This window comes from Schistocerca serialis, chromosome 3, assembly GCF_023864345.2.
Source record: "Schistocerca serialis cubense isolate TAMUIC-IGC-003099 chromosome 3, iqSchSeri2.2, whole genome shotgun sequence".
In the NCBI taxonomy this organism is placed as follows: Eukaryota; Metazoa; Arthropoda; class Insecta; order Orthoptera; family Acrididae; genus Schistocerca; species Schistocerca serialis.
Genome location: NC_064640.1, coordinates 192917060 through 192943447, shown reverse-complemented (window position 1 = coordinate 192943447; position 26388 = coordinate 192917060). Strand labels below are relative to the sequence as shown.

General features: G+C 41.7%; 1 protein-coding gene across 2 annotated transcripts in view; it reads left to right on the top strand.

Annotated features, from left to right (window-relative positions):
* Nucleotides 1–26388, top strand: part of LOC126469901 (zinc finger protein rotund-like) — a 900701-nt gene that overhangs the window by 640889 nt on the left and 233424 nt on the right. For both annotated transcript variants that reach the window (XM_050097250.1, XM_050097249.1), the window contains exon 3: nucleotides 20466–20540. In XM_050097250.1, coding sequence (XP_049953207.1) covers nucleotides 20466–20540 — 75 coding nt within the window. The remainder of the gene's footprint in view (nucleotides 1–20465; nucleotides 20541–26388) is intronic.

Sequence of the window (26388 nt, the reverse complement as noted above, 5' to 3'; positions counted from 1 at the left end):
AGAGTCGTTCATTGTTCGATAACCGGCGGCTCAGCTTCCGAAAGCAGGTGTCCAAGGAAAATGAGTGGTCTGCTCTCACCCGATTACAATATGGAAACACACGAACTAATGGTGATCAGACTGTCACTTCAGATCGGGGATGGACAATCAAATACGTGCGTAAGTCTTGAGCTAAGAAGCCAAGTTACTCCTGAAGTTCGTTCCTTTAACATTCCGAGCCGATAGTGCAGCCTGTTACTAACGTAAACGCTACAGAGAAAATGACTTTTTCCTCGCTGCTCTTCGTGGCAGTCGCTTTTTTCAGAGCAAGCGGGCGACCTTGGCGCTGTTTGACCCAGTATCGGGGTGCGCCTGCGCGTTGCGTCCTCTCGCCTTATTGATTTTCCTCCCTCGTCTGGCTCCCCACCCAAGTTAGAACCCTGACCCAGCCTACTGCAGCAGACAGTGCGTGCGTGGGCAGGCGCTCCAAACAAAATACGGGACTACACGTCCATAAGAAACGACTCGTGGCTCTCCAACGGTGGCTGGCAGCCTTTACGCTCGTGACTGTACCCTTCCGTTGTAATGGAGTATGAGGCACAGTAGCAGCTTGTGTAATGTTTCCTTATACGTCGCGCTGCGTTTAACGACTGACGCTCTCTCGTCTTATTGTAGAGAAGAATATCAGAATATCGCTTCATCCACTTCGGTTTCTGTTAATCTATCTTTGTAAGGGTTTCATAAAAATGTTGATAGGCTTCTTTCAATTGCCTGTAAATATTGTTAGTTAAACTCCTTTATAGCTTCATTTAAAACAGGATTAAGTAAATTTAATAGCATCCGAGGAGAATATTAGCAACTTTCGTATCGATATGGCTTCAAAAGAACTTTCTGAGTAAAGAAATCGCGTTGTAGCAACTTTTCTCGGTGTTATATTCAGACTCGTGAGAGTTGTTTAACTCGTAGCGAGTTTCTTCACTTATTCTCGGATATATTCCGAGTGTCCATGTGAGTAGTACGACGGTCGTTTGACAAACGCACTGAAAATAAAATAAAATATCAGTTTAGGAAAAAAATTCATTTTGTTTTTCAACACTGTCTCCATCCGTGACTATTCCTGTTGCCCAGTGCGCTGCAGATTCTTTAATTCTGTCAGAGAATAGATTTTATGAAATTGCAAAATATTGGCGCCAGCGACTACTTCCTCATGAAATATAAAAGGTTCTTCTGCGCAAACCAAATTTCAAGTTGAGTAATGAGAAAATGTCACTTGGAGCTAAAGCAATGGAATACGCCTAATGAGTAACTAATTCGAAGAACATTTCACGCATTTTTACTACTGCTATTACTACAGTATTAGAACGATGCATTATTGCGGTAATCAAAATACCTTCTTGCCTGACAATTTCGGTCGATTTCGCTCATCTTATATTTCAGACTATACAGAAATAAAGCATAGTAAGTTGTGGGTATGATTTCGATCTTTCCAAGTAATGTACGATGATTATATCCCGGGAATACAAAAATAAAAGTGACCATTACTTCATTAGCCGATGAGCAGTACGTAACTTCTTCGCCGCAGTTCTCAATGGCCTTTGTCCATTGTTTTGGGCTGCGTTTCATCGACAGTCCGGAATCAGCTAAAATATCCTATAGTAAAACATTCTTCCAAATGCGTTTATGGTCAACAGTCGGTACCGCGGCACACGTCGCGCATGCAGCTTTCTGATTTCCAGTATTTCGTCCAGCTGAGATTCCAACACTCTCAACTTCTTGGGGCTCTTGGCCGCGTGGTAAGTATGCCAAACGGCATTGCTGGCTAATCATGCTGAGGTTCCGAGATCGATTTCCGGTAACCATCTCAGGTTTTTGTGGGGTGGAAAGATCTGAGAAGGAGTCCACTCAGCTTTGCAAATGAGTGTAACAGAACAAGTAATTGAACAGATGGATGAAGTGTCGACAAATGAAAAGGCTTGCTGCCCGCGACTCGGTGGTCTTTCATTACAGTCATGGAGTTTGTTTCAACGATTTCAGTTCAGGTGGTCACGAGTGACAGGATGAAGCACGCTTTATCTTCAGTCCATCTAGTTCCACGATGAAACTTATTAATCCAAAAGTAAATGGCTTTCAGTTTTGGTTCAGAGACCTGGTGACCTTCATCCAACTCAGTTTTGATCTGTCCAGCTATTCAACCATCCAAATGAAAATGTTTAATAATAACACGGAACTTTTTACAATGTCCCACAGCAGCTACTACACTGATCATTTCAGGTGGCTGTTAACAATGATGTGGCTGACGTATCCCATTCAAACGGGGTTTAAAATCGTTGAAGGAATCACCCTTGCCTACGACGAAGCAGTTGGAAAAATTCTCTGCTATTTCACAGAAATTTTCCAGCCATAAGAAAAGATCTTCGGCTATTTTTCCGGTATTCCTAGTCAGGAAATGTTTAAGTGAAAACTTTCGTCAGAACATTGTCTTTATCTCTCCTACACTGTATATCAGACAGAACTCCACATCATTCATAATAACCTAATAGTGCTACAGGGCTTTTGCACACTTCTGTGATGTCACAGAGCAAGTAGGGCTGTTGTCCTAAGCATAAACTGGTGTGAAATGCAAGAAGGCACATTCTCCTGTAAGTTGAAATCCAAGATGGCAGCCATATAATGTCAATTTGGCTGGACTTGTGTACTGGCCCACTTCTATGACATCAGAATTCAAGATAGCGCTCCAAGGCGACTGACTTGGAACACTTGCCCAGCCCTATGATGCCAAAATTCAAGACAGCGATCCAAGATGGTTGATCCTGGGATACTGGCCAAGGCTACACGGTGGTCACATCACTTATCCTAAGTTTAAGACGGTGGGAAATTCAAAAATCAGTGACTTTCCCCTGACATCACATACTGCTTGTACTAAGTTCAAGTCCACTTGTGCTAAGTTTAAACAATTTTCCCCCTACCCCTCTGAAGTCAGGGTAGCATCCTGCACAACTCCTGTAACATCACGGCTGCTGTAACACGAGTTAAATTGCTGGAGAAAATTTAAAATTCTAACATACACGCCGCAGGGAATTTCAGCAATCGGGAGGTGCACATCCGTTGTCCTGGAGGAATACTTGTGCATTGACTCCGAACAAGATGAAAATACACTCCTGGAAATTGAAATAAGAACACCGTGAATTCATTGTCCCAGGAAGGGGAAACTTTATTGACACATTCCTGGGCTCAGATACATCACATGATCACACTGACAGAACCACAGGCACATAGACACAGGCAACAGAGCATGCACAATGTCGGCACTAGTACAGTGTATATCCACCTTTCGCAGCAATGCAAGCTGCTATTCTCCCATGGAGACGATCGTAGAGATGCTGGATGTAGTCCTGTGGAACGGCTTGCCATGCCATTTCCACCTGGCGCCTCAGTTGGACCAGCGTTCGTGCTGGACGTGCAGACCGCGTGAGACGACGCTTCATCCAGTCCCAAACATGCTCAATGGGGGACAGATCCGGAGATCTTGCTGGCCAGGGTAGTTGACTTACACCTTCTAGAGCACGTTGGGTGGCACGGGATACATGCGGACGTGCATTGTCCTGTTGGAACAGCAAGTTCTCTTGCCGGTCTAGGAATGGTAGAACGATGGGTTCGATGACGGTTTGGATGTACCGTGCACTATTCAGTGTCCCCTCGACGATCACCAGTGGTGTACGGCCAGTGTAGGAGATCGCTCCCCACACCATGATGCCGGGTGTTGGCCCTGTGTGCCTCGGTCGTATGCAGTCCTGATTGTGGCGCTCACCTGCACGGCGCCAAACACGCATACGACCATCATTGGCACCAAGGCAGAAGCGACTCTCATCGCTGAAGACGACACGTCTCCATTCGTCCCTTCATTCACGCCTGTCGCGACACCACTGGAGGCGGGCTGCACGATGTTGGGGCGTGAGCGGAAGACGGCCTAACGGTGTGCGGGACCGTAGCCCAGCTTCATGGAGACGGTTGCGAATGGTCCTCGCCGATACCCCAGGAGCAACAGTGTCCCTAATTTGCTGGGAAGTGGCGGTGCGGTCCCCTACGGCACTGCGTAGGATCCTACGGTCTTGGCGTGCATCCGTGCGTCGCTGCGGTCCGGTCCCAGGTCGACGGGCACGTGCACCTTCCGCCGACCACTGGCGACAACATCGATGTACTGTGGAGACCTCACGCCCCACGTGTTGAGCAATTCGGCGGTACGTCCACCCGGCCTCCCGCATGCCCACTATACGCCCTCGCTCAAAGTCCGTCAACTGCACATACGGTTCACGTCCACGCTGTCGCGGCATGCTACCAGTGTTAAAGACTGTGATGGAGCTCCGTATGCCACGGCAAACTGGCTGACACTGACGGCGGCGGTGCACAAATGCTGCGCAGCTAGCGCCATTCGACGGCCAACACCGCGGTTCCTGGTGTGTCCGCTGTGCCGTGCGTGTGATCATTGCTTGTACAGCCCTCTCGCAGTGTCAGGAGAAAGTATGGTGGGTCTGACACACCGGTGTCAATGTGTTCTTTTTTCCATTTCCAGGAGTGTATGTTCTGGTATTTGCTTGTAAAATTTACCACAAACAATCAGTGTGTTGTATGAGTGGCAGCTCGTCACCCCCCCCCCCCCCCCATACACATTCTTTTTTTTTTCTGGCAGCAGCATAGGCGCCGCTCTTCAGCCGAGAGACAGTACGGAACAGGGAGACATTTGAAACAACATAAAGAAGGAAACATGGCGAAACATACATGTAAAAGAGGAAACATAATGGAAGATAGCGTAAAAAGGGGGTGGCTGTAAAAATGGAGATGAAAATCTAAAAAAAAAAAGTGTGACGAATAAAAGAACACAAGGCGAAATACGGTCTGAGCATAAAAGTTGCGATGGGCGGCGTAGCACAGAACAATCACGGACAGTAACACTATACACGAGTCCAGCACACGATTAAAAGCACAGCACTTGACGTCACTGTAGAATACATACACATTCTTTTTTTCTTTATTGAATTTCCATTCCCCTGAGGGGGGGGGGGGGGGGCTGGCTGGCAGCGTAATATGCTGCTCTGCAGCCTACAGATCAAATGTTAAAAGCATAAAAGGAGATAACAAAACAATAAAAACACGCGACAAAACGATCACTGGTTAAAACTGGAACATGGCGAAAATTTGCGAAGTGAAAATAAAAAAAGGGGTTGGTGATGCTGATTACAACACATAGTAATTAGACAGTCACAATTAAAAAACACGGCGACAGTCTGGTTTCTGTTCGCAAGAGTTAAAAAACACACCCAGCGGCAGTATGGTGTCTGTTCGCAACACTGAAAGGGGACGCACAACACTGAACACCCACTTAAAACTGCACCGCAGAGGAGACACGACGGCAAATGGCGGCGGAGGGGGTGGGGGGGGGGGGGGGCAGACTTCACATTTTTTTTTTTCTTTATTGTATTTCGATTCCCCTCCAGAGGGGGAGGCGGGCTGGCAGCAGCGTAATACGACGCTCTGCAGCCTACAGAGTAAGTTAAAAAACATAATGAGGAGATATAACAATAAAAACAGGTTATAAAACTGTGACTGCTGAAAACGAACATGGTGAAAAGTTGCGAAGAAAATATAAAATCAAAGGGTGGGTGATGCTGATTAAAACACACAGTAATTAGACAGGCACAAATAAGAAACACGGTGACAGTCTGGTTTCTGTTCGCATCACTTAAAAATGGGGACACACAGCACTGAACTCTCACGGAAAACCACTACACTATAGAGTACAAATGCAAATGGGTGGGGGGTGGAGGGGGGGGGGGGAGGGGGGCATACACAACATTCAGCCATGTGAACGTCACATACATCTACATATACACACCACTTCCGAGAATCAAATACATCCATGTGAAGAGAAGAGACGAATCAAGATAATCACGAAACAGGAAATATAAATGACTGGAAAAGAATGAGATTTTACGACAGTAGTGGCCCATACCCTTTCTTATGTACAGCATTTCAAAGGAAAACCCCTCATATCACCAGTGATAGGGTGCAACCCCATCTAGCGACTAGATGCTGATCAGCTACACCATTAGCACACAGTATACCCGAGACTTGAAACTGAGTGAAAGTCACTACCCAGCTGGAGGCAGGTAGCCAATGTGAGGTACGCCTGAAGTGCACCTGCATTGCACTCTCGACCGGTAACTTTCTGTCGGCGCTGTGGTTGTCCAGCTAGTCAACAGCCCTACCTCGCAGTCGCTGTGTTTCTGAGAAGAGCCGTTTTCCAGTTATTTGCAGTTTCGGAATACGTCAGAACAATTTGGAAGGGCAGAGGCATTCTTTTCGTGAGCAGTTATTGAAAAAGGTTAGGGAACTTACACTTGCAGCAGACTGCAGAACGATTTACAGCCTTGAACGCCTGAAGACATGAGAAATCAGGACTTATATGGAAGTATACACTCGTTATCTCCTCACTAAAGTATCGCTACTTGATGGTTAAGATCATCACGCAGAGTACTTCATCATTTATACAATAACCCGAAAATATACGAGATTTACTGCTCGTTCTAAAAAAATGGGAGTGACTGCTTAAGAGTGTGTCACTATACATATTACAGTGCTGATTCGGTGCTACAAAAGACAAGAACGTTGCTGACATTAGTGATATGTCTCGAATTTCACACACAAAACCTAGAATCCACACTGTAATGTATAATACTTTGCTGTAAGAGTTGTACTGTTTGTAGTCAAGTAATAATTCCCCTGTACTTGTGAAATAATAATGGTTTCACGTGTTTTACACGGTCTAATGACACAATTTCATCTGCCTGTATCGCCATTGCCAAACAGAAAAAGGGTTGAGAAACCATATACGGAGGAGTGTTGAAGAACTACGTACTTAAGGCAGTAGTTTGGAATATTTAGCTGCACTTCAACTCTCAAGTACATTATGTTTTTGTATTTAGTTGGTGATATATGTTTCGACTCTGGATATCTGGAGAATAATATTGTACACAGTGTTCACATTTTTCAAATAAGTCTTTGGTTTTACCCAATACTTGTGGTTGTGTCATTTGTCACAGTTCGTTATCGGTTTTACTTAAAAGACTATTATCTCCTTGTAAGGAATAGATACGTGCAAGGCAGCAGTGTTTGAGGTTTGAAGTAACAGTATTCTGCCGATATTTTACTAATGTCACGAACAGAACTGAACAGAGGCTCACCCAATCTCTGTCACACAATAATCGTCAAGGACATGGTTAGAGAAAATTCTGCATGGTGCTGGTAGAATCTTACCAGTTCCTGTCACTTATTCAGAGTCACTACAGCTATGAATCTGAATGATTCAGCTTATTTCCAAATTGCTTACAAGTATCCTAAATGTGGTGGAGAAAATTCCTCTAGAAGTTTGATACAGCATTTCACAGTAGGGCATTCGCTGTAATTCATCTTTACATAACTGCAACACCCTCGACCGAATAGCACACAGCTTACATAACAGAAACCTGAAGTGTCCTGCATATATTAGACTACCATTACATTGAAGCCTATTCAACCTCAAACCAACATTGCATGATTCAGCCTTTATACCACAGACGGAATACATCTCATAACACTGGAATCTGAATGACACACATCTCAATATACAAGAACGACAGACATTGACATCAAATCCACAGGATTTTTATATCAGTGCAGATGAGCAGCATCTACGATCACAGTTTCTAGCTTGACACAGGTAGCTTGAAAGTCTTGACTCACAAGCACTGCAAATAGTTCTAGACATGGAAGAGTATCCCTTTCGATTGATGAAAGTGAAGTGTTGCTACATACTAGATGAACGACGACAAGTGTCAGAGGTTTGCAATCGTAGACAGATGGTAGCACAGTACAACCATTTGAAACTGTCGCAGAAGATATGCTGTGAGTTAATTGTCAGATATATATTTCACATTCTTCCTTAGGATTTCTAAATCATTTCTAATGAATGCAGGTTGATTCTTTCTACAACATACTTACATTGCAAGTCTTTGCTGGCCAAGGTTGTAGATGTTCATTATAGAGAGGTCTGCTGCCATGACTTACATTACATTCCACACACAGGCTTACGGTTGTTGGCAGATCCAGCATGCAGATGAATCAGTTCTACATCCGTTTCTTCCGGATGTATCTGACGTTGTATGTTTACATAAACTCCTGTAAATTGCTGTTGTAGCGCTAACGTCCAATAGAATCCCAGATGCATTCAGATCAGCCGAATTTGATTCCTAAAATATCAACGTGAGTAGACTTTAAACCACTCCGGCACAACTGAGGCTTAGACCACAGTCAGTCATAAGACTTTTTGTACACGAAAATATGTTATAGTAGCTGTTAACGACGTTTGGTCTGTGTGGCTCAGTTGGTAGAGTAGTAGTGGTTGTTGTAGTAGTACATTCATTACATGGATTCAAACAGTAGGTCATGGCGAATTCAGTAAGGCAGTAGCAGTAGATTCGTACGAAAGATTGAACTAGGTTCCCACTAGCTATACTAGTAGGGTAATACCATAGATTCTCAACTAGCTGCATCGTAACGACCACAAACTTTTTGACAGTATTCTTCTTTAACTAACATTGATTTTCGCTTTAGGAAAGCCTTGGTGTGATGGCAATTTCATATCGATGTAGACACAACGGTAAGTTCCAATTACCTTTCCTATAAACATAAAGCAATCTAATATCCATGTTAGCGGTGCATTTTTAAACGATTTTATGGCGATTTCTCTCATAAATTGCCTTTTAAATTATACGTACAAAGTCTAACATTTCCAGCGGATTCATAAGTGGTGGTAGTTGAGGAATCTGAAGATGTGAGCGACATGTGAAAAATGTTCATAATCAATTGATGGAATAGGGGGGATTCAGTGTTGGAGATATTCTACAAGTCTGCTAAGATATGGGACACTGAAGAATGTTCAACTGTAACGAGATATTTCCGACAATCTCCGAACTATGATTTATTCAAGTTGGTGAGGAGTTCTAAGGCTACTCCGAAATATATTGAACAAAGTTTGGACTTCGAACATTGCATATGAAGTGGAAACGTGGTGGGAAATTGAACAATTCGAATGCTGCATAGTGGGGGCTACATAGCACCTCACCCCATACATTTAAATGCCACAGCAAAAGCTGTAACAAAGTGCTCCAAAACTGAAGCATTCGGCATAGCGAACAATCCAAAGTAGAGATCCTGAAGGTATAGGCACAGTCTGCATAGTTCTAAGTTCAGAATTCAAGGTGGCGATCTGGGATGGTAATCCATGAAGTTATCAATGACATCAGGATCCAAGATGGCGATACAAGATTGTTGACCTGGGGATATGAGTGCAGACTGCAACATTGCTACTCCAAAATACTTGTTCCAATTTCTGTAGAGCTGCACTCTACCTTCACACCGCTCATTCTCAGTATCCACTAATCAGTCGAGCTTGGCAGACATATTCAGTACACCCTAGTGAAAAGCTGATCATCATGAAGCATCATCAGAGATCTGCCACCTCCAGACAGAAAAAAACTAACTTATACAGTGGATTATAAGTATTAAACCGTGCTTTTCTCTCAATCTTTATTATTATTATTCATTGTGTGTATGTGTACATGTTTTCAAAGTTTTCATTTAATTCTCCCTCAGCATAGCAACCCCTTACATAGATGAAGCAGTGGCTGATACAGCTGAGCAGCAGCAGAAATCACGTCAGCATGCAGCCAGACTCCGTGATACAGTGCCTGATATATGGGAGCAGGATACAGAACTGTTTCCAGACTTCAAGTTTCTAATATATCAAGCATATGCACCGACAATCACGCCACCAGCACTGCACAGTGCACCTGATACTTCAGAGTAGTAATCAAGCCAGCATTGTAGAATTATTTCCAGACTTTGGGTTTCCACTATCACCACTGTCCCCGGTAGCTGAGTGGTCAGCGTGACAGACTGTCAATCCTAAGGGCCCGGGTTCGATTCCCGGCTGGGTCGGAAATTTTCTCCGCTCAGGGACTGGGTGTTGTGTTGTCCTAATCATCATCATTTCATCCCCATCGACGCGCAGGTCGCCGAAGTGGCGTCAAATCGAAAGACCTGCACCAGGCGAACGGTCTACCCGACGGGAGGCCCTAGCCACACGACATTCCCATTACCACTGTCTGCACCACTCTCCGAGCTGCTACCATCATAAGAAGCAACTATGAAAGTGGTTTTATTCTTGGCAGCATACAAGCTGAATGCAAGTAACAGTAAACACATCACTTTAGGCTTGTTCTCAGATCACGAGTTCAATGTAGTAGTAATTTTCGAAACTTCACTATTTAGTGACATAACAGTACTGCTTTCAGACAATGAATAGTATCAGTTATGTACACAAATAACTGCAGTGTTCAATGTTCAAATGCCTGCAGTGTAACTGAATTGTCATATAATGTGTGTTGGGGACTACCCAAGAATATTGAAAGTATATAACAATGAGTATACCATGCAGTGCATTCATTTTCAGGAATCTAGGATCATAAACTCCATGTGTCGTTTATGAGCATCTTGGGTGTACAGAATATGTGTATGGATTTTTTGGATATATATCGCATGCACTTACAAAGCTTACCCATCATTACATTTCAGAAGAAGTCTTTTCTGCTAATTTTGATATGTGGTGCACTTCAGTATACAATATGTATGATGAATCAGGATCGTCTCAATCTGACATTGCTAGAAAATTATATGTAAATTTGTACTTATTTGTATAATCTACAACATAATCTCAAGTTAAAAAAATAGAAAATAAATTAGTATTTATTTCTCAAAACTGTATTCCATTTCATCAAAAATCTCAGACTTGTTGAATAAAATATAAAGTTAAGATTATTAAAGTGCAAATGACAATTACAATTATTTACATGTCCAGTAATCATGATAAAGAGGCAGTCGAGATATATCTTAAGGTGAAAGTGAAAACAGTGAGGGTTGCACCTACAACACTAGAGGGAAATTGACCTTCACTACCTATTATTAAAGCTATGAGTGGCTCAGAAAGGAGTTCAATATGCAGCAACAAAAATATTTGATCAGCTGCCCAGTAACATCAGATGTCTGACAAGTATAAAAGCAAGTTTTAAATATAACCTAAAACATTTCTTCTAGACAACTCCTTCCATTCCATGGGCGAGTTTCTATTTAAACACTGGTAGCTTGTATACAAAAAAATCTTGTTTTTAAGAGTACTTGAATGATAAAGGCTAACAAAATAATGTATTCATTAATGTTGGCACCAATCATGTATACGTATCCTGTAAACTGACTTGTACCCCATCATTTCAATAAATGAATCATTTAAATGATACCTGGAACATGGAACTAACTAGCTGACTAACTAACTTTACCTACGGACAGGAGCACGCAGCAGAACTGTAGCTCAAGTTTAAATGAACAGTTGCCCACGTACAGGTTACATACATATCTAGTAGAACAGTTCTCACATCAGATACCTGCCTCTGGCCACGAAGCAGCTCTTGCTCACTTCGTCATGTCCTAGATACGTGTAGTGTAGTGTGTGTCTGCTAGCGGTCTACTTGTTCAATGTCTAGTCATTAGATTGGGGCTGCACTCTATCTCTGGTGATAACAGAGTTTTTCATGTTGAAATGCTGTGCATAAGAAGGGTACAGACCACTGCTGTCATAAAATCTCTTTCTTTTCACATCTATATTTCCCATGTTTTTGAGGATCATGATTCGTCTGCTCTCTTCACGAGTTTATTCCGTTCTCAAAACTGGTGTGTATGTGTGGGTGCATATAATCTTCACATGACTGAACGAAAATGTTGGGCTGGTTATTGACTAGCTGCTACCGATACAATGCATTAATTTTTCATGATGAATTTTACAGGCATAGTACTCCCCAGACTGGTATTTGTTTTAATAAAGACATAAACACTCCTTTCATACCCCATCAGTGGTGCCAGTAGTTTAAACATAGCACAAGTTGACTTAAACTTAAGACAAGTGATATGTGACTCCAGGCGCGAATCAATGATTTTCGATATTCCCACCTCTTAAATTTAGGATAAGTGATATGACAACCATGCAGCCTGGTTCAGTATCCAGTGACTTGGCAGCCAATATGCCAAGGTCGCCATCTTGAGTTAGGAAACTGAATTGTAACATCATCAGGTTGAGGAAAAGCTGACAACTGAGCAGGCTGAGCCAGTATCACAGGGTCCACCATCTTGGATTTTAGCGACCAATAATCATGCAGGCTATGCCAGTATGCCGAAGTCGCCATCTTTAATTGCCATCTGCGACTGTGATGTGACACAGGCTGGGGAAAAACTGATAACTTTGCAGGCTGGGCCAGTATCCCAGATCAGCCATCTTGAATTCTGACATAATAGGGCTGACCTCTTGAGTTTTCAACTAACAGAGACAATGCGCCATCTTGAATTTCCCACCAATTTATATTTAGGATAAGAGCCCTATTTCCACTGTGGTATCACAGGAGTGGGGGAAAGCACTGTAGCACAATTGAGCTCTTTTGAATTTGCAGCCATTTTTTAAATTTCCCACCAAGTTCTGAATTTCCTGCCATTCCATGCAGAGTGCTATTACCCATCGTGAAAGTGGGAGAAATCTGGCAGCAATGAAGAGTGGGCCAGAACTGGCACAGCTATAATGCACGTGTAAGACAACTATATCCAATCATTCTGTGAAGTCCATTACTTTGTCATCCACTCAATAAGCACTGGTCCACATGACAGATATTATGAGTTTTGTGGAAGAGGAAGTTTGGTTACTTCAAATGGCTTTGAGCACTATGGGAGTTAACATCTTAGGTCATCAGTCCCCTAGAACTTAGAACTACTTAAACCTAACTAACGTAAGGACATCACACACATCCATTCCCGAGGCAAGATTCGAACCTGCGACCGTAGCAGCAGCGCGGTTCCGGATTGAAGCGCCTAGAACCGCTCCGCCACAGTGGCCGGCGTTTGGTTACTGTCTCACATATTTACAGACAACATAAACTGTGGTACAAATACATTTAACCACGCTATGATTTATATACTGTCACACTATAGTGCTTTGTCATTCAAGCAATAAAATCTCTCAAAAATATTGCCATTCAGATCGATTCATGCACAATGGTGCACTGTACCAATACATTCCAAAAACCCTTCTCATGGTCACAGAGCTAAGGGGTCACATGTTTTGGATAGTCCTTGGCCTAGCGACTATGTTATACCTATCGGAACAACGGGAATACTGTAGTTATCCTCCAGTACAGGGTCAAAATTTAAACATTTCACACTTCCTCCAGACCAGGCAAATTGAGCAAATCGGTTGGTTTTTCTGCATTAGGTGTGGTCTAGGGTAGACACTGTCGGTATATAAAAGCACCATTTGTTCACCAGCGGTTCCTGAGAAAATCCCGAAATACCGTGATTTTTTGATACGAGAGGTGCCAACTCCCGGAATAGCCTCTTCTATGATTTTTGTTCATGGCAAATTGTCGAATTCTTTACCATATGTTCTTAAGATGATATTCTCGGGGAATGTCGAAACTTTTTCGGTATCATTATTCGTTAATGAGACCAAGAGGTACAAAGTTACTGTACCTATGCAGAAAAATGCAAAAAACGGTTGTTAGCAATTTTCACAAATTGGACCACATTTATCTAAATAACTAACCTTAGCAGATGGTTCCAGTTTCAACTGTACTTTCTTTCGACATTCGTGTAGAAAGCCATTTTCCCCATTTTCGAAATCCTGTAGCCCTTACAAAGATAAACCTGATTTTTGGGTACCAAAAGTACTAATTGTGGGTATGGCCGCTTCCATAACTTCTTTTCATGGTAAAACGTCGAAATTTATACCATGTGTTCTTAAGATGGTGTTCTCGGGAACCTTGAAACTTTTTTCAGTGTTATTATCCATTATCGAAGACCAGAGGTTCAAAGTTACCACACTTAATGCACATAAATTATGAACACATGACAAGGATCCTCAGGCCATCACAAGGGTTCTGTGGTCACGAAACTATGTTTTTAGTTGTCATTTTCAATTGTCATTTTTTCATCAATAAAACTTTATGATGTTCCATAAAAGTAAACGTGGTCCGTCGTAGGCTGTATTGTGATTTTAATCGTGTGATTAGTTAATTTCGACTACCTGTCACTGTCAAGTGCCTGTAAAACCAACATAGAAAAACACTACGTTGTCTGCATACATTGCCATGTATAAATAACAGTTTACACACCTCACATTAAGATAAAACTTTACTGCACAAATTTCTTACAACCACATGGTAACTGACAGCAGCTGGTAATTTGTTGTAATAGATTCATTTTCATCCAAAGACCTTAAGACTCTAGATTGCATGTATCATACGCACATTACATATTTGCTGGCGTGCCAGACTTAGTTGATGTCATGTATAAAAACAGTCATCGACCAAAGAATACATTACGGGTATACAAATGGAAATAAAATATTATATAAAGTACATGGCCTATCACCGGGCAAACTACATTATTTTAAACATCATATTAACAAAAGTATACACGAGGTACATCCAAAGTTCCACAGATAACAGAAATAGAATATTCCATCAACTGCTGGCGTGTCAGATATAACGATTGCCTTATATCGTAAGTAATCAGTGTATGAAAACTGTTTCTAGGCACACAGAAGCCAGACCCAACAACCAATATGCAATGCTGAAAGGGTGGTGACGAAATGTTACTGCGCTAAAAAATGTATCAGCCAGTATTGGGATCATAAGGTACTTCATGACTTACGGAGTATGACAATATCATAATATAAAATACATTAAAAAATCATGGGATCGGTTCAATATCAAGAGAAATAACTATACATGAGAAGAAACAGAAAGAGTTATGTGGCCACATAAAGTAAGCATAACAGTAAAATGTAAAATGTGTAAAAATCAATGTCATAGTCCTAAATTAATAGCAGTTTGTTACTCAACATTCACTACATCAAACGCTATTGGATACATAGAGCTTCCAAAACAATGTTCTCACAATCATATTCATGCTTATAATGTTGAGCAAATACATGGTAATACATCATATTGTTTGAGGAAAGATATATAGTAACCTATAGCAGAATTACGACGGAAGCAGGTATACAATATTATATGACGCATATCAAGTAAATGGATGAGCTAATACACACTACTTATTCAGAATAAAAAAGGTATCAACAATTGTAAAATGTAGGGAGGGACAGCAAATAATACTTGACTTGCAACGAGAAGTGTGGGAGCCACCACTGTACACGACATAACATGTATACTGTTATCATGATATAAATTCCGTTGTAATATTGTAAAATACATATAAAAACATTTTGGTCAGTTCAATAAAAATACACCATATTGCAAAATGACGCCCGAAAATAACGGCAAAAATAAGAAACCGAGCATAACACTAAGATATGAACCATAGTCCTAAGGCAGAGCGGTTTGTCAAGATAATATTCAACATTACTGCGTCACACATTATTGGGTACGTAAAAATGTCAAAAAAATTTTCTCACTATCATATACGTGACTCTCATGTTGAGCAAGTACATGGAAACGCATCACATACTTTGAAGAGAGATATACGGTAACCAATAGCAGAACTAAGGAATTAAGAGGTATGAATTACTATATGTACATCGACTGATGGACGAGCTAAAGAAAGCATGTATGATGGGCACTCCACGCCAATAAAGGCTGTCTTGACCTGTAATTTATTCGATGATGCCACCTGGCAGCGTAAGCACCTTACAAAAAATTATTTTGACACAGAAATTCCTTGTACTTGCAAATCAAATACCGCATTTTTGGTATATGGAAGGTATGGCCTAAAAATGTTGTGTATTTTCATGTAAAGTAGTGTAAAGTGAACTTTCATTGTATGCGAGGCGATTTTGTGTTAACCTTATATTATGAGTACTTATTTGTTGTTTATGTTTGTCAAAATAATTAAATATGTCGAAGTATATAAACAAAATGTGAAAACTTATCTACACAGTTCGTTTTATATGAACAGCACACCTCTGTTGCGATAAGGAAAAATGTTCATGTCAGAGCACAAAAAAGGCGAATATGCTCCTTTTTCAAAGATTCCGACAGAAAAGTGGGTAACCAGCTGCCTTAATCCTCATTCTACCTTCCTCACCAAAACTTTTGGAGTGCGAACATATTCGTGCTTTTTTGTGATGGAAGAGAGTAACAGAGAGACAGTGACGGTGGAAGAAAGGGGAGACAGTGCCACTGGAAGAGAAAGAGCGACAGTGAAAGAGAAAGAGAGAAGAGAAATGGATGAAGACAATAGCATTGGGACCCAAAGAGAAAGGAGAAGTGATCGTCAGTGAGATATAGTGGCAGTAAAAGAGAAAGAGAGATGGTAGATGGATGGAGATAGTAGCAGTGGGAGCAAAGGAGAGAGGAGGCAGTGGAAATGAAAAATAGAGATGAGTGGAGATCATACATGGACTTGGAACGTCTGGACCTCTCCCCCCGACCGCAGCGAACTTAAGCACGTAAAAACTTGCTCACTTTCCCACATTTCCCAGTCTAGAGGTCAAAACTCTGAGCAGACCATCCCCATGAATATGCGTGGAGAGGAGACAATGGTGGCTGAAGTGAAAGACAGCCGACTGACTGTAAGTGCGAGAGAAAGAGACAGTGAGAGACAAAGAATGGGACAAGTGGCAGTGAGAGGGAAATACTGTGTATGAAGGCTTCACTAGAAAGAGAGACTGGGTAAAATGATTCAAAATGTTCTGTATTAAAAGTGCGTGAATATGTTCGCATGGCAAAATTTTTGGTGAGTACGGCATAATAAGGATTGAAGCAGATGGTTCCCCATTTTCCTGTCAGTCTCTTAAAGAAGAGCATATTCGCCTTTCTGTGTCTGACAGCAGCGTTTTCCAGCTGATAATAGAAAACACCCAGTTTCACAATTACAAGTAAAGTGGTCTTTCTTATGAAGTTTTAAATTTTGTTATTGTGATGTATAGGAGGTAGCTTCATCAAAAAGAATACCTACAGATGAGGCATTTCATGCAATGCAAAATGTCAATGGACAAAAATTTTATTGTTAACAATTGCGGTCATTCTTCCTCAGTCACTAGTCAAGCAAAAGAATAATTATTCATCGTCTTTAGCAAACGAAATTTTAAAAACGCTGCAAAATACGAGCAGCAGTTATTTTTTTCAGGAAGATAAACAGTGTAAAATACTTCGTTTTGCTTCTCACTATACATGAAACTTCTCTACACTGTAATTTCCTATGTCCAATCGATAGAGCAACCTCCAATTAGTCTGCTACAGTATTCAATTCAAGTGGATTTACTGAGGCTGCCAGCAAAGCATGAAGGACAATTGATGTTTCCAGCAGCGGTTGAATACCACAGCTGTGCCGCGCATTACTGACTTTTTTACCGCCCCATTGCACAATAGTACAATGGAGCTGAGGCCAGCGTGGCACAATATTGGCATATTGGTATGATATTGCTTACAGAACACTCGTTCGACCAACACTTGAATACTGCTCGTCAGTATGGGATCCTTACGAAATAGGACTGATAGAGGAAATAGAGAAGATCCATAGAAGAGCAGCGCGTTTCGTTACAGGTACATTTTGTAAGCGCGGAAGCTTCAAGGAGATGCGCAGTCAACTCCTGTGGCAAACAGTGCACGAGAAGTGCTCTGCATCATTGTCTACTGATGAAGTTCCGAGAGCATACGTTCCTAAAAGAAACAACTAATACATTGCTTCGTCCTACGCATATCTCGCGGAAAGGTTGTCAAGATAAAATTGCAGAGATTCAACCCCACACGGAGGTATACCAGCAATCGTGTTTCCTGCGAACGACACGCTACTGGAACAGGAATACACAAAGTACCCTCAGATTGCGGAGTGTAGATGTAGATGTAGAATGACTACGGAGAATTATCCCACCCCTATACACCTGCACCCATATTCAGCAAATAACTGTAAAATGTAGTACTTTTTATTGTACCGTACATTCATGTTTCCGGAAGCTACCATTCCAGGATGGAGGGTGGGAACAATGACTGCTTGTAGCCTGCGTTTGAGCTGTTAACCCTTTGTGCGTTACATTAAGAAAAAAAATTGGGGAAAATTTTTTTGTAATGAATATTTACTATACATGTTGCATATATGCCATATCCATTGCAAAAGTTCTTTTGAAGCTATTGGTTAATAAATAAAATAATGATTCCAAATGGCATCATTAGAAATTACATAATAATTACTCAAAAAATGCATATATAACTGTATTGTAAACTTACCGTATTTCTTTCCCTTGCCCTTGAGGAACTACGTAAAGTTGGTTCCATAACCAAGAATTTCACTACACACAGCATAAAACTAAACACAACAGTTATTTTTCACTCACAAATTCAGTAGCACAACTCACGACACTTCTCTGTTCTGCACTTCAAACAAAGGGCGAGTCACGAAAGCAAACGCCACTTTGATCTGTTGGAACTACGTGAAGCGATGCCAAACTATATCATTGAAGCATTGGGAAGCTAAAAAAAGCCATTTGGAATCGCAAACGCAGAAAGGGTTAATTGCCTAACTGCATCCGCACGATCTTTGCGGTACAAATACGTAGCTAGGGTATTGAATTTTCGTAGTTTCGGTTCTGAAAGCCGGTTCTTGAGGTTTTCCTCGCATGTTCTCTCGATATGTATAGCAGACGTCTTCACTGTCTGCCAGTTAATCGTTTTCAACGTATCTGATACACTCTCGCGAAAAACAGTCATAGGACCACTGCAGCGCTCTTCTTTGTAGACACTCGGTATTCCCTATTAGACCGACCTGAAAAGAACCCCGTGTGCTTGAACAGTTTTCTAGTATGGAACGTACAAATATTTCGCATGCGATCTGTTTTTCAGACAAACTGTAGTTTCCCGGTATTCAATCAATCAATTTAAACCTGCCATTGCCTTTACCTATAACTGAGACTATATGATCATTCCATTCGTAGATCTGCACATTTGTACTCGCAAATATTTATGAATCTTGACTGGGTAGTCGTAACTCATTAATGTTGTAGTCGAAGGATGTCAGATTTTACGCTTGGTGAAGTATACATCTTTGCATTTGTCAATATTAATAACTAATTTTACCAGGTTGATGAGTTATCGAAATCTATTTGAAAAGAGTTTCCTCACTGCTAACTGCATCACATTCGAAAAGTCTGGAATTACAGCTAACATTACCCATTAGAGATAACTTGTACGTTATACAATAGTAAACATCTACATCTTACCCCCGCAAACCATCTTAATAAGTATAATAATATTTTCGCCTCCTCCAACTCCATTCGCGCGAGGTATGCGGGAAAGCAGAATTCCTCTAATTTTAGCGCAGTCTTTATTACTTTGTAGGAGGTCACACGTTTCTCGGCTCGTCTTGTAACATGGGCTGATGGAATTAGTAGAGTAAGGCACTCCGGGAATAACAACACTTTAGTTGTTACCTCTCCCACTGTAGTTTTTCGAGGATGTCTGTGACGCCGTCGTGCCGACTATACAAACCTGTGACCAATCGTGCGGCTCTTCTTTGAATCTTCTGTACCTGTTCCATTAACCAAGTTGATATGGGCCCACATCGGCGAATAATGCTCAAGAATTGTTCGAACTAGCGTTTCGTAAGCGACCTTTTTGGTGCGCCTGATGCACTTCTTCAGCGTACTTACAATAAAGCTGATTCCGGCATGTGCCTTCCCCACAGCTGGATTTATGTAGTAGTTGCTTCTTAAATCACTCTGGACGGTGTTTCCCAGATGAAATTGGTGACTCATTCCAGTGACAGACTATCTATCGCCCATCCAAAGTGTCGTCTCATTTCCTCCGTGCACGTGCTTTGTTTACTAAGGGTCGGTGTGGAACTAATCTAAGGGTTTGTTTAAGTCACAAAATACAATATCAACCCTGCTCCAATATCTCTGGATCTCATGAATAAACAGAACAAACTGGGTTGCACACCGTCAGTGCTTGTGATATCCTTGTTTATTCTCACGTAGGAGTTGTTCGATTTTCAAAAAAGTCATATACGTTCCATAATTCTGCATGAAGTTTACGTCAACCAGATACTTCTACTCTCCTGCGCATCGTTCTTGCTGTCCTTATTATGTAGATCGAAACGATCTGCAAGTATTTTTTCATAATGTGTGTGACATATTTACCGGAATCACCCTCTTATGCTCATTGTACATTACTAGAACACATTTCAAACTGAAACATAATGCACGCATGAGATATATAGCATCTTTTTAGACGTAGCAGATGGTTTGGCCTTCAACCGTAGCTGTATTTACACCCGCTTCTTTGTTGTTAATTACCAGGTGGCGATACTGATGCCTTGTTTGCTAACTGGTTGTTATTTGTTGGCAGCAATGCGGCCCCCACGGGAAGGAGCTGGATTACGCGTGGTCGCGGCAGTCGGTCGTCGCAAAGCAGGGATATGAGGTGAGTAGCGAATCTCTTCTTACCCATTAATAACTGTAATCCTGAGAAAGATCCGTTGTGCTATTTAGTGAATTACCAATCTAAAGAGCATTTCGCCGTTGCTCAAGCAACACACAGTTGCGTGTTTCCCTCTCTTATAACAGTGACTAAAAGTGCAGTCTCTGGAGTGCCACCATTCTAGCAGTCACATTCCGTACAAAAAAATGTCAGGGTTCCTAGACCTGTTAAATGCTGAAGTACCAAACACACAACCGAGCCCAAAGAGATACGAAACGCTCATGACAGGTATACATGAAATCTTGTGGAGGTCTGCACGTCAGCCACGACACCTTACCGTAGATCTTGCCGTAACTTTCCATAGGTAAAGAAAAACCTTTTACCTGACATATTAGAATCGAGAAATCGATTTATATTATCATTTGCAACAGCGAAAAAGGATTTCAAAATAAGTGGACTTAACCATAATTCTTGGCAATCGGTTTGATGGTCAGCAACGTTCCAATAAAATATTGTCCCATTCCAAAACGAAGGAAGATTAGGGTTTCACGTCCCGTCTAAAATGGGGTTATTGGAAAAGGGAATAAGATTAGGGTTTAACATAACGGTGAAGTCAGTTAAAACCTAAAGTTGGGTGACCAGAAGGGGTTTGAGCCAACGGCATTGCCGCAGTGTTAACATCGGTTCCCGTCGGATTACCGAAGGTAAGTGCCGTCGGGCTGGGCTAGCAACTGGATGGGTAACCGTCCGTTCTGCCGAGCGCTGTTGGCAAGCGGGGTGAACTCAGCCCTTGTGAGGCAAACTGAGGAGCTACTTGATTGTGAAGTAACGGCTCCGGTCTCGTAAACTTACAAATGGCCGGGAGAATGGTACCCTGTTCAGATGCTCCACCATATTTGCAACCAAAGGGGCTAAGGATGACACGGCGGCCGGTCGGTACCGTTGAGCCTTCATGGTCTGTTCGGGCAGAGTTCAGTTTAATTTAGTTTAGAAGGGGGTTTGAACCATCGTCTTCCCGAATGCGAGTTCACAGATAGTGGAAGCGTAGGGAAGGAAATCGGCTTCACGGTAACTACCCCAGTCTCTATGACATCCTGGCTGAACAGGCCATAGATTTTCAGCAGAGAAGAAAAAGCTTCAACATGTAGTATTCTTGAAATTATACAGATTGGCCAAAGTAAAATTCGCCCGATATATATATATATATATATATATATATATATATATATATATATATATATATATGACATAATTTACGTTTGTAAGTGAACAGGAGACCTGCTCTATACGCAAGATGCTGGAAATGACCGCTGTGAGCGGTTAGTCACACTATGAGACACGCCTAACAGCTCCGCGTCAAATATGGCAGGTGTATCGTTTTTTACGTTCTGTTGCTGTGCGTTGGGATTGTTTGAGAACACCTGATCCTTGAACTCTTCCCGCAGACAAAAATTACACGCATGGAGTGAGATTAGGCGATCTTGAAGGCCAGGAGATTTAACTGCCTTTTCCGACTGACATCTCCTCAACGATCACCACACGAACTCGTGCCAGAGTTATTTGCGGCATGCGGTGTTGAAGCTCTGTCTTATCAAAAGCATCCATATAGTCAGTTTCTGGTAACTGATTACAGACTATTCGGACAAGTTTTATTTTGGCCATTCTGTGTGAGCAGATGACGTGTGTCCAAATTATTAAAAAAGAAGTGAGTGATTGCTCCACCATTTTTCAAAATCTCTTAATCGTGGAAAATCTGAGCCAGATCCTTAAACTATTGTAACGCATTATTTGAGGCCGCATATTATCGATCGGCGATATACCGTTAAGCATCAGGATAGAGGATGAGAAATTTGGTAGTGTTAATTAGCTACTGCGTGCCAACAGTGAAAAACAAGCACTTGCGCATCAAAAACTTTCCGGACAAAAGAGCTTTCCATAACTGAGAGCACTGTTCAACGATACTGATGTTCGATTACCTTCCCATGAGGCTGTCTGAACCTGAATTTGTTTCCTCCGGGGTTTTGCAGCGCATTTGAGAGTTACGGACATGCCCTCTTCAAGGGCTATGAGACACGCTTGAAACGTAATTCCTGTATGACAGACATACATGTAAGACTTTTAGAAAAGAAAAGAAAGAGGCCATGCTGTAAAAGAATACGTGATAATCGTATACTTGTGGTAGAAATGTATTAGACAAGTGTCTAATAATTTACGCTGTTTTTTTCTGAAAACTATTGACGTGCATCGACTCCAGACACATGTGCGTATTATGTAATTGTTACTAAAATGTCATTATGACAAATACGCTTAAAAAGCGAGAAACTGTATCATCCAAGAATGTGAGACAACTCGTTTACATAGTAATAACATAAACAGCGAATATGAATTCATTTGTCGGTGTAGCTTGTAAGTAGGAGAGACTTTCCAAACTTCCGTAATTTTTTACGAAAGCTTATACGCTCAATAGAAGTATAAGGAGCAGAGACAGGCAAGCAAAATCTAACAGGGGTACACTTACGCTCTTGTAGTCTTGCTTCAAGAAATATCGACAGATGAGAAAGAAGAACTTTTCACCAGATTGGTGGTTACATGTCTGTCTCTGAATGCACACTGTATAGACTAAATACAAAGCCACTACACGATTACATGGAGAATAGCTCCAATATTTCTCAGTCGTCGTCTTTCAGATATTAGGTACGAATAAAATTTATGACCTCATTAAAATTTGTCGTAAATTCTATGAAATAAATGTCAGTTATAAGTGTCCGACCAGTGGAATAAAGATGTCAGAAATACGGCTTCTTCGGTCGATTTGTAATTTTTATTGCCTAGCTCTTGCACGGGTATCATTAAAAGCGCTCGACGTATTCTCCGCCAGAAAGTCTCGACAACTTGCAGAGCATTTAGGAAAAGAAGCATGACACACAGACACCTCAAGATTTCGACTAAATTACAGTCAGCAATAAATTTTCTCACTTTGAATTTTAATTAAGTTAGGATGGGATGACGTCAGATATCAAGTTCAAGCAGAAGACGTGTCAATTAGCGATGAAAATACTATAACTGACAGCTAATATCGTTCTATTAACAACTTAATCTTTTAATGCAAGCGCCTAAGGCCCTTGTACCTAGACATCATACGTTGCGAGTGTGCTTCTCTTGTGCTTCGATTTCTGATCGATACCTGTCCTTCCTCAAACTGAAATGCAGAATGATATTTTGCCTTCATTTTGAGGCGATACATTTCACCTCGATACGAATGTTTATATCTAAATTTCATTTCACTGGCTACACTGCACACACTTCGTGCACTAAATGTAGTTATAAAACCTAGCGATGTACCTTGAAGGCGGTGAACTTAGTGGAACGGCCATGCAGGTACATCGTTTTATACACCGGGTGAAAACATATGACGTTGTCAGCTGAGAGACCCTATTTGGATAGGTTTCCATTCCTTGCACGCAGTAGCAGCTTTCCTTCACAAAGCACAGGTTTTTTAAGTAAAGTATCCAATGTAGGTGACTATGACGAAAGCATATAGAGTTTATTGTCAAGTTTTCGTTGTTGATGTCGATGAGGATGAGAAGGGAGGTACAGTTTCAAACCCGGTGTCGGCAAATAGCCTGCTACTCTCGAAAACCGTTAAAGGGACCGCCGAGCTTAACGTCCCCATCCTACGAATAATTAGCAGCTGTACGTCACCACATCGCCTCCACTTGGCAGCCGAATGCTGACGATGAAAACTTCTTCCACCACCAGTATTTGAACCAGCTATATTGTTAGAAAATGTAGCTAAACCGAAATGACTCTGCAAACGAAATACAACATTTTGATCTAAGTAATTTTGCCGTCACAAGTTGATTCAATGTTCGGTTGTGAGGGAGATGGGAAAACAGTTTGTTACTGTCTCTCACCGTCTATTCTCCGTCCCCCCAATCCTACCACAACTTGCCGTCATCCCTGCTTCTAACGTGTGTACGATTTTGTTAATAACAACAATAAACAATATAAAATGTTTTAATATAGTAATAATAAATTATTTATCTCAACAAATGCATAAAACCTTTTTAATATAATAATAATAATAATAATAATTTGTTTAGATCGGTGATTAGTAGATTGCTTTAACGTAAACTTACGATAAATTGGAGTTCAGAGAAATACAGCAAGTAAAAAGAATTAGTCCAAAAATTTGAGATGTACATACAGCGTGCAGTTGATTTAAGAACTAGAAGAATAAGAACTGTCAAAACTTTCACGTCATAATCTACACGATATAAAATTGTTGTGTGCTCTTACCGTTATCAGTATTCCACATAGCAGTGCGACTGTGAACAGGCACTATCTGATCAAAAGTTTCCAGACACACCTATGTATTGCGGTACTGACCACTAGATGTCACGACAGTAGAAAAGGAGGCGGACAGTATTGTGTTGTCTGTAGAGATGCAGTATCAGCAGAATTGGTCGATCAGGAGAACTCAATGACTTCTAAAGTGGACTAGACACTGGATATCACCTTTCAACCCCTCTGCAGCTGCCCAAGTCAACCGCTAGTGATGTGATTGTGAAGCAGAAACGCGAAGAAACAACAACAGCTAAACCGAGACCAGCCAGCCCTCGTGCTGATGGACAGGGACCGTCGAGCATTGCAGAGGCTGATTGTAAAAAAATCGCATGAAATCAGCGGAAAGAATGACTCTTAAGTTCCAAAATACTGTCAGCAATCGGGCTAACACGTTGACGGTGTGCAGGGAGTTAAAAGAATGGGCAGAATGGTCGAGCACCTTCTCGTAAGCCAAACGTTTCTGTAGTCAGTGCTTAGCGGTACTTGTGGTAGAGTAAAATGCGAAGTGATGAATCACACTATACCATGTAGCAGTCCGAAGGAAGGGTTTAGGTTTGGAAAATGCCTGGAGAACGTTTCCTGCCTTCACGTGCCAACAGTGAACTGCGGCGGAGATGGTGTTACGGTAGAAGGGAGATTTTCTTGTTTGGGGTGTGCTCACTTACCGCAGTCGAGAAAACGCTAACTGCTGAAAGACTCGAACACATGTTGCAGCACTGTGTAATGCACACTGTAGAGGAACAGTTTGGAGATTATGATTGTATTAGCATGACAATGCACTCTGTCATAAAGCAGTGTGTGTGAGACAACGGTCTGTGGCCAATAATTTCACTGAAATGGACTGGCCACTCCAGAGTCCCAACCTCAACCCAATGGAACGCCTTCTGGAAGAGTTGCAACGTTGACGTCAGCAGGTTAACATTGTCGGGTCTGGTTTCAAAGAGACACTTACTTCAAGGTCACTGATAAGGTTACACACCCCCTCCCCTCCTCTGGGGAATCACCGGCAGATGAGCAAGCTCACCCCAAACCCTCTCGCCTCGCCTCCTCCCAGAGAGGTGTTCCATTTCTCTGATAACTGCCTATGTGGCGCAGTAGATGCCAGGCAGCGAGCGCTCCGCTGCCCAGCGGTCAGATGCCGTAGCCCGGCGATCAGATGCCGCGTCGCCCGTCTATTGCTGCGGTACGTACCACATGACCATATTTAAAAGATAAACAAATAAATTTTGTACTCGCGCAAGGAGATGCTGGAACCACCTGCCATTATTTTCCACGCATTTCTGACATCTACTCAAGAAATTATACATCACATGATGTAATTCTCTGAGATATTGAATTAACTGATTCACAGATATTATCCTTGAGTTCCTTTATCGTGTGAGAATTTGTTGTGTGCACTTTGCCCTTCAATGCACACCAAAAATAAAAATCGCACTGAGTTAAATCAGGACTTCTGGCGGGCCAGATATCGTTCCCAATCATTCTTTCATCGAACACATCGTGA